Source organism: Bison bison, unplaced genomic scaffold (genome assembly GCF_000754665.1).
Source record: "Bison bison bison isolate TAMUID 2011002044 unplaced genomic scaffold, Bison_UMD1.0 scf7180017864115, whole genome shotgun sequence".
Lineage (NCBI taxonomy): Eukaryota > Metazoa > Chordata > Mammalia > Artiodactyla > Bovidae > Bison > Bison bison.
In genome coordinates, this window is record NW_011494687.1 from 1168784 (window position 1) to 1178940 (window position 10157).

Below are 10157 nucleotides of genomic sequence, written 5' to 3' on the forward strand. Positions count from 1 at the left end.
TTAAGGAATCTCCACACTGTTCTCCATAGTGGCTGTACTAGTTTGCATTCCCACCAACAGTGTAAGAGGGTTCCCTTTTTTCCACACCCTCTCCAGCATTTATTATTTGTAGACTTTTGGATCGCAGCCATTCTGACTAGAATTTGAATATTATTCAATAAACAAGTATTTATTGAGCATAATACCAGGAACTGTCTAGATACAACTGTCCAGAGATAAAATCCTGTGCCTTTAAGAAACTCACATTCAAGTTGGATGACATTTAGCCCAAAAGTCTTCTATGAAACATGGGTGTAGATGGTTCAGATCCATTACTAGTTATGGTTTATCTTTCTTAAAGCATAAATATGTGATACACCATAAGATACTTGTGTTGGGTAGCACTTTGAAAGGTAACTCATCTGTGTATTTAACTGTAAGATACATTATGACATACAGCCTCACATACTTTATTCAGAAGTAATGACAGTCCCCTATGAGTTCATTTTTAATGGAACATGATGTTTGTTTGAATTAAAAGATCACTTTGAATTCTAAGATACAACAATAGTAATCAGAAGACTAAATTTTTTTTAAAGTAGAACTTAATGGAGTAAATATACTCTATGTTTAGAGGATAAACTAAACATTTCTAGTAAATGCAAAGCTTCATAAAGACTAGAATCACTCATTTTTAATATACCTAGACTATTTTTAAACATCTAGAAAAATTATAGGGACTTCCCTGTGGTCCAGAGGCTAAGACTCCACGCTCCCAATCAAAGGGGCCCAGGTTCTATCATCCCTGATCAGGGAACTAGATCCCACATGCTGGAACTAAGACCAGTCACAGCCAAACAAATAAACAAACATTAAAAATAAAAAAAATTTTTAAAGGAAAAAAAAATTTTTTTTAAAGGAGAAAACAGAAAAAAAGTTTAAAAACGATGTCACAGAAGTTCAGAATAACTGACACTTTAAGTCTGGAAACTGGCCTATCATTTACAAAAAAAGAAACTGGTAATCTATTTCAGTTTGTATCAAGTGAGGAATGATATGGAAACATGAATATTCTGCTAAAAAATAAAAAAAGCAGTTCCAGTTAGTTAAGTATTATCAAAAGTCCTGCCTGTAAACATCTAAAACCAAACTCTCTTTCACATATTCTTTGCTCACAGAAACCCCGATATCCTTCTCATATTTTCAGATCTTCTGTATGTCAGTTGCACTACTATGTAAAACTTTCTGGAAAAGTGATCTGAATATACATGTAAGTCCAATGATTCCCAAACTGGGTGCCAAGGTGGATCACAGCTCTATGGGAGAATTTACAGAGCTGTCACAGGAGATTTCAAATTTAAAAGGAATTCAGCGATACTCAGCTTCAGTCAAGATACCAAGTAGCTCAGTTTCAACAGTAGATTATTGCACTATATCCTTCTTCTCCACTAAGTTTCATCTTTGCAAAGCTGGATTTCTGGAGGCTGTTCTAATTTAAAACTAACAAAATAACACAACAAACCAAACACAAACAAAAAAATCAATGCGGAATTGAGATGGAAGTATCCAATCTGATTTCAAGGTATAACAAGTGATAGAGTGCCCAAAAAGCAGACACCTTCCATTAATAACCATAGTTATTCAAGAAACTACATTTTTCTTGCAATTTATGTGTATTAGTTTTCCAAAGAGTTAGGAGGTTGTTAGGACAAAGCATTTAAGTTGTTTGGATCCAACTACCTCATAAATAGAACTGCTAGGTTACGCCATTTGGCTGTCTAGCAGCACCATTAAAAAACTAACCAACCCCAGAACAGTTAACAACAAAAACAGAAACACTACCAAGACACCAAGGGGTCAATGAACCTTTGTGCTAATTCCTTTCTTTGGTAATTACCACTTTAAAATATAAAAGTGAATATGTTCTTAAGTACACTATTCCCGCCCCAACTTAGTGCCTTACTTCCAAGCAACTCTATGACTTTCCCACTTTTGTGCACATACCCTTTTAACATTGTCAAACCAGGTACAATTTTTAATTTTCCTTCATATAAATAAAACTGAAGCAAGGTCACTCTCTCATTGCGTCCATTACAGATTTCAGAGCCTCATATCTCAGGAAGTGGCAAGGTTTTAATAGAAGCAGTTATATTAGATAATAAAACTGAGCTACAGACATGTTTAGTGATCGTGAAGTCGCTCAGTCGTGTCCGACTCTTTGCGACCCCATGGACTGTAGCCCAGCAGGCTCCTCTGTCCATGGGATTCTCCAGGCAAGAATAATGGAGTGGGTTGCCATTTCCTTATTGGAAATACAAGGACCACTTGGACAATTATTCTCCCTTTTCATAAAGTAGGGGAAAAAAAATTTGTCAGAAATTCTAGGTTCAAATCATAGTTGAAGAACTAAACCTTGTAATAATACTAAAAATTTAAAAAAACACCTCTGTGACTTACATCCTTTCAGTAAACAAAGACAATTAAGCATAGTGAGGTGGAAAGAGCCCTGACATAAACCCTTTCTAGCAATCAACTATGGGTACATGAGAAGATCAACTACTGCATAGACAATCCACAAAAAAAAAACGTTTTATTTGGCTCTGGAATAGAACACAGGTGAATTGGCATCTTCCTGGAAAACCAAAAGTTCAAAGGTGTTCTGGGGAAGTCAGCTTGTAAATGTAAAATCTATCACTGCCAATCTACACAGCAAATAATAACACTTTAAAATACACTAGATACAGCAATTTTCAATTTAGTGTTTCAGAACTAGACTGATTCTAAACAGTTGATATTACAAAGGTATTTTTTCCTGGGATGCAATTATCACTAACCACCTATGACTCCACAATGATACAGCTTCTAGAAGATCTTTAAACACAATTCAACAGGAAAATCTTAACAATACATACTGGTCTGCACTCAAGTCACCTGTCACTTTGCTTCTACTGCCTTCTAGTGCAAACACAGAAAAAAAAAAACGAAAAGAAAATCCAGTTGCCAGGTTACAGTGGTTAGGAAATCAACACTGAACAAAAGCCATCATCAGTTACTCTTAGCTTATAGACATTAACCATATGCTGTATGGTCATTATTACCATTTGTTTTGGAGATTGAAAACAGATGGATTTTATTTTGGGAATAATCTTACAAAGCTGAATGATGGCAAAGTAAGTACGATGTTAACCAACGGTAACAATAGTCACAGTAAGTTTCTGGACAGTGTAACAATTTAAGTAAAAGACACTGGAAAGAATGACTTCAAATAGCTCAAATCTAAACATTTTACGCCATCTCTTAACAGGTTCAACTTAAAACCAACTACAATAGCTTAAAAAAGAAAAAGTAAAGTAGCACCCTCTGCGGGGGATTTGTGTGGGTCTTAAACAGAGGAGAGGTCCTCAATTTCAGCATTCTCTAAGGTAGGAAAATGACTTCCCTGGTGGCTCAGACGGTAAAGCGTCTGCCGACAACGCGGGAGACTTGGATTCGATCTCTGGGTCGGGAAGATCCCTTGGAGAAGCAAAGAGCAACCCACTCCCGTTGCTACAGTCCGAGAGTTGGTAGGCTACAGTCCGAGAGTCGGACACGACTGAGCGACTTCACTTCTATATAAACTACTAGACAAAAGTTTAAAAACTTGAAAGAAATTTATCTAGGGAATGACGACTGAAGAGCTAAGAAGTGATAAAAAGCAGACCCTAAACCCTTGAGATGTCCGGCAAAAACGTCTTTCTCCACAACTAAAACAATGTTTCCAGCAGACATCAACAAAATGAACCCTCATCAGCCAAGATTCTTCCTAGGACTCTTACTAAAAAGTCGTTTCCAACTCAAGTAACTGACTCATAATACTCATCTTGTAAATTCATTCAGTCATTAATAAGATCTCCTAGAGAACTTGCTAGAGGGTATATATGGAGTTATCTTACAAGGAATGAGATTTACCTGGACTCTTCAAAACACTCATTTTGAAAGTAGCATTCTTAACTATAGACAGACTGCTTTTAGAAATAGTGATTGTTACACTTTTCCCGAGTTCTTTACTTATAATACAAATACTTAATATCTCTTACCTATTTAACTATTTCATGTGACCTCCCAGAGTGCTTCTATTTCAAACCATATTCAACGTACTATTTCTTCGTGAAAAGATTTGCTTGGCTACATTTAACCTATTAAAAGTTGGTAATGCCTTACGTGAGGATTCATGTTCTCACAGTTTTAAAAACTGACAATCTTTGTACATTATCTGGAATACGGATTTCTTAAGAGTAAAAGCACAAACTACGTAGATTAAAATCTATTATATACTTTTGGGGGTGGAGGAATCCTTTCAAATTCTAACATTTACAATAATACACGCGTTCTTCTCAAGGCTTATTTTCCATCGTTAACTAGCTCTGGTGTTTTTTTCCATATCCATTTTGATGTCTAACTAACTATACTCACCTCAAAATCATTATTAAGAAAACCCTTGAAAGTGCATTATTTTTTCCAGGAATAAAAACTGTTCCCCTCAATTGCTCTCCATATGCAATTTTTAGGAAGCATTTAGTGCCAAAAAACTCTCACATCTGAAAAGGTAAAAGCTTTCCCTGAGAAAAATTTACAGGCTGAAAGTGGCGGTGCCAAGAATTCTCATTTGGTTAAAATCATCAAGGTTTCCCTGTATCATAAAATTTCTAAAGTATCTAGTCACCTCACATAAACAAATTTGAGCCAAAGTAGTGACATACCTGTTTCATCCTTAAATTAAGCTAGGATAACGAAAGCTCGCCTAAAGTTTAACATAGAACACAGAAAATGTCCACAAGTATTTCTCGACTCCAACACGTGCAGAACTCCCCGCTCAATGGTAATTCCTCGCTGCCAGGGACACGATTGAGTTTTGGCAACCTTCACTCCCTTAGCGAGACTGGAGTCAGGAGGAAGTCTGGAAAGACCATACTCAAGCAATCACGACACCCGAGAGGGAAATTAAGTTGCGAAGAAGGTATGGCCTCCCTCCAGTCGCCTAGAAGTACCTGTCGCTCGCGGGGGAGGGCCGCGTGGTGCTCTACGACGAGCTCCAGCAGCCTCGTGGTAGCACCCACCGCAGGTGCACTTGGCCCCGGGCCTAGTCCCAGCATCACAGAGCGACAGGGGCAAACTGCCCCTGGAGCGGAGCAGAGGCCCACGAGGGTCCACGCCTCCAGGGCGCCCGCGTGGTCAAAAGCTCACGGGAGATTAAGGCCTACGGCTAAGTTACCGAGAGTTAGGAGCGGCCCGCCCGGTCGATGGGGGGTAAGTGGGATTTCCGGCACAAGCAAGCCAAAGGCCAGTTTAGAGGTGGGGAAAGCGGACATCGGAGGAAAAATGTCCTCCACCCGCCAACGGTAACCGGAACTAGGATAATGAACCTCCCACCCCCAGGCAAGAACGATTTCCACCGAGGACGAAAGCCGAGGGGGCCGAAAGAGGGGGAGGGGAAGGGACGGCTTCCCGGCAGCCCCCCGCGCGGCCTCGGCCTCCCTCCCGGACGACCTTCTCTCGGCGGGGTATCGCACTCACATCGTGAAACGGGGCAGGGGGACGGGCGAACGGGTTGGCGGGCCTCTCCGGCGGCAGCTCCTGGGCAGGCGACTCCTCTCCGGTGGCGACTCCGGCGTCTTCTCCCCAGTCGCGGCCTCTTCTCGCTTTCCTCAAGCGACGGCGGCGGCGGGCTCGACCTGGCTCCCCAGAATGCACCGCGCGGGGAGAGCGACTCCTCCGGTCGGAGAGAAGAGGAAAGTGTAGGAAAAGGGGCGCGAGGACGGAGAATGAACGTGCGTGCGTGCGAGCGAGGGGTGGTGAGGCCGGGCGGCGGCTGGTGACGCAGCAAAATGCCCGGGCCTAGCCGCCGCGCGTGCGCACTCTTTGTTTTCGGGGTCCTGCGCGGCTTTCTAGAGATATCTACGGAAAGGGCGGGGCCTCCCAGCTCCTTCGCGATCCTTCCCGGCGCTGGCTCCGCCCTACGTCCGCAGCCTCTGGCCGGACTGGTTCCCGCCGCTCCTCCCGCGCTCCACCCTAGCGGTGGAAAACCGTTGGCACTCTAACCGCCGCGCCACGCGCCTCGGACTATCTCCCAGAAAAACGGCCGCGTTGACCGCGGGAGAAAGGCCGAGGCGAAGGGTGCGGAGCCCAGAGTCTCGGAAAGTGAAGTGGAGGTTCGGTTACTCTTAAAGAGAGTAAACCAGTCCGCTGAGGAGACTGCACCGCAGAAGCCTCTGCTGTTCATATTTGCGGAGAAGGGCTAACTTCTGAATTAAGGGCCTGGGTCCACCTCGCCATCTTTCTGAGGGTTGGAGATCTTGTAAAGAGGCAGAGAAAATTTGAGGTCTTTTGAGGGGGAACATTTTTTTTCCCTTTGGGCCCGGCATTTGCACCTTGTTTGAGAAATTAGTGCTGTAGGTGAGACAGGAAGGTTATTAGCCGTTTAAGTTTGTAGGAATGGAGAGATTAGGACACTCCTGTCTGCAGGTGCATCAGTTGGGGGATAGGCCCCCCTCCCATCTTTTTCCAACAGTTTTTTGTGGAACTGCCGGTTTGTATAAGGCACTGGTTTAGGATCTAGAGCATTGGTGAACAATCAACACAGTTCCTTTTGTCTACTCTAGAAGGTCACTTAACCGTGGAGCAAGGGGAGACATACACCAGTGCACCGCTCATTAGCAGATAAAATTTAAGGAAAGTGCAATCGACTTAAGTGTTTGGGGGCTTGCATGTTCAGCATTGAGGACTTAGTGTCTATTCTGTGCAAGGCAGATGTTGGGAGCTACAGAGATTGGATCCAATGCTCGAATCTCGGTAAAAGGGGAGGTTAAACGCCAGCTCTCATATACTATGATTCTATGGAGCCTAGTACTTGTTGGGGAAAACGGAGTACGCGCGCAAGTCAAGATATTTGAGTCCTATAATGGAAGTACAAAATACAATGGATGCATAAAAGGAGAGGACGATATTGACTGGAAGGGTTAGGAGAGGCCTTATGAAAAAAGATGATCTAAAACATGGAAATGAATGGAGGCATGAATGACCTTTCAGTTGACTCCGGCACATGGTTTAACCTCTGCCCAAGGATGAGTCTCTAAGAGAAGGTACCTGTGTTTAACTTTGCTACTTGTTATGTAATTAGAACTCAAATATTGTGAAGTTACTTGAGTTGCAAATTTCTGACTGATGAGAAGGTAACCCCAAAGTTTAGAGTTTTATTGCTCTGTGGGACACTGTCCAGTTTTAACATGCCACCTTATTTGAATTCTTTTATGCCCACAAATAAATAGTCCCTCAAATCCCCTTCAGTTCAGTTCAGTCGCTCAGTCGTGTCCGACTCTCTCCGATCCCATGAATCACAGCACGCCAGGCCTCCCTGTCCATCACCAACTCCTGGAGTTCACTCAGACTGACCTCCATCGAGTCAGTGATGCCATCCAGCCATCTCATCCTCTGTTGTCCCCTTCTCCTCCTGCCCCCAATCCCTCCCAGCATCAGGGTCTTTTCCAATGAGTCAGCTCTTCGCATGAGGTGGCCAAAGTACTGGAGTTTCAGCTTCAGCATCATTCCCTCCAAAGAAATCCCTGGGCTGATCTCCTTCAGAATGAACTGGTTGGATGTCCTTGCAGTGCAAGGGACTCTCAAGAGTCTTCTCCAACACCACAGTTCAAAAGCATCAATTCTTCGGTGCTCAGCCTTCTTCACAGTCCAAATCTCACATCCATACATGACCACAGGAAAAACCATAACCTTGACTAGACGGACCTTTGTTGGCAAAGTAATGTCTCTACTTTTGAATATGCTATCCAAGTTGGTCATAACTTTCCTTCCAAGGAGTAAGCGTCTTTTAATTTCATGGCTGTACTCACCATCTGCAGTGATTTTGGAGCCCCCAAAAATAAAGTCTGACACTGTTTCCACTGTTTCCCCATCTATTTCCCATGAAGTGATGGGACCGGATGCCATGATCTTTGTTTTCTGAATGTTGAGCTTTAAGTCAACTTTTTCACTCTCCCCTTTGACTTTCATCAAGAGGCTTTTGAGTTCCTCTTCACTTTCTGCCATAAGGGTGGTGTCATCTGCATATCTGAGGATATTGATATTTCTCAAGGCAATCTTGATTCCAGCTTGTGTTTCTTCCAGTCCAGCGTTTCTCATGATGTACTCTGCATATAAGTTAAATAAGCAGGGTGACAATATACAGCCTTGACGAACTCCTTTTCCTATTTGGAACCAGTCTGTTGTTCCATGTCCAGTTCTAACTGTTGCTTCCTGACCTGCATACAGATTTCTCAAGAGGCAGGTCAGGTGGTCTGGTATTCCCATCTCTTTCAGAATTGTCCACAGTTTGTTGTGATCCACACAGTCAAAGGCTTTGGCATAGTCAATAAAGCAGAAATAGATGTTTTTCTGGAACTCTCTTGCTTTTTCCATGATCCAGCGGATGTTGGCAATTTGATCTCTGGTTCCTCTGCCTTTTCTAAAACCAGCTGGAACATCAGGAAGTTCACGGTTCACGTATTGCTGAAGCCTGGCTTGGAGAATTTTGAGCATTACTTCACTAGCATGTGAGATGAGTGCAATTGTGCGATAGTTTGAGCATTCTTTGGCACTGCCTTTCTTTGGGATTGGACTGAAAACTGACCTTTTCAGTCCTGTGGCCACTGCTGAGTTTTCCAAATTTGCTGGCATAGTGAGTGCAGCACTTTCACAGCATCATCTTTCAGGATTTGAAATAGCTCAACTGGAATTCCATCACCTCCACTAGCTTTGTTCGTAGTGATGCTTTCTAAGGCCCACTTGAGTTCACATTCCAGGATATCTGCCTCTAGATGAGTGATCACACCATCGTGATTATCTGGGTCGTGAAGATCTTTTTTGTACAGTTTTTCTGTGTATTCTTGCCACCTCTTCTTAATATCTTCTGCTTCTCTTAGGTCCGTAACATTTTTGTCCTTTATCGAGCCCATCTTTGCATGAAATGTTCCCTTGGTATCTCTAATTTTCTTGAAGAGATCTCTAGTCTTTCCCATTCTATTGTTTTCCTCTATTTCTTTGCATTGATCGCTGAAGAAGGCTTTCTTATCTCTTCTTGCTATTCTTTGGAACTCTGCATTCAGATGCTTATATTTTTCCTTTTCTCCTTTGCTTTTCGCCTCTCTTCTTTTCACAGCTATCTGCAAGGCCTCCCCAGACAGCCATTTTGCAAGGTCCGATGCTGTGAAGAGCAATATTGCATAGGAACCTGGAATGTCAGGTCCATGAATCAAGGCAAATTGGAAGTGGTCACATAAGAGACGGCAAGAGTGAATGTCAACATTCTAGGAATCAGTGAACTAAAATGGACTTGAATGGGTGAATTTAACTTAGATGACCATTATATTACTACTGTGGGCAGGAATCCCTCCGAAGAAATGGAGTAGCCATCACGGTCAAGAAAAGAGTCTGAAATGCAGTACTTGGATGCAATCTCAAAAACGACAGAATGATCTCTGTTTGTTTCCAAGCAAACCATTCAATATCACAGTAATCCAAGTCTATGCCCCAACCAGTATCGCTGAAGAAGCTGAAGTTGAACTGTTCTATGAAGACCTACAAGACCTTTTAGAACTAACACCCAAAAAAAGATGTCCTTTTCATTATAGGGGACTGGAATGCAAAAGTAGGAAGTCAAGAAACACCTGGAGTAACAGGCAAATTTGGCCTTGGAATACGGAATGAAGCAGGGCAAAGACTAATAGAGTTTTGCCAAGAAAATGCACTGGTCATAGCAAACACCCTCTTCCAACAATACAAGAGAAGACTGTACACATGGACATCACCAGATGGTCAACACCGAAATCAGATTGATTATATTCTTTGCAGCCAAAGCTGGAGAAGCTCTATACAGTCAGCAAAAACAAGACCAGAAGCTGACTGTGGCTCAGATCATGAACTCCTTATTGCCAAATTCAGACTTAAATTGAAGAAAGTAGGGAAAACCAGTAGACCATTCAGGTATGACCTAAATCAAATCCCTTATGATTATACAGTGGAAGTGAGAAATAGATTTAAGGGCCTAGATCTGATAGATAGAGTGCCTGATGAACTATGGTCGGAGGTTCGTGACATTGTACAGGAGACAGGGATCAAGACCATCCCCATGGAAAAGAAATGCAAAAAAA

At 42.6% G+C, this 10157-nt stretch overlaps 1 protein-coding gene across 1 annotated transcript in view; it reads right to left on the reverse strand.

Moving 5' to 3' along the window:
* The window catches only part of PTGES3 (prostaglandin E synthase 3 (cytosolic)), a 21896-nt gene extending 16020 nt beyond the window's left edge, over positions 1–5876 (reverse strand). Inside the window, exon 1 of the mRNA XM_010839272.1 lies at positions 5533–5876. Coding sequence (XP_010837574.1) covers positions 5533–5534 — 2 coding nt within the window. The 5' untranslated portion in view covers positions 5535–5876. The remainder of the gene's footprint in view (positions 1–5532) is intronic.
* Between the last annotated feature and the right edge of the window lie 4281 nt (positions 5877–10157).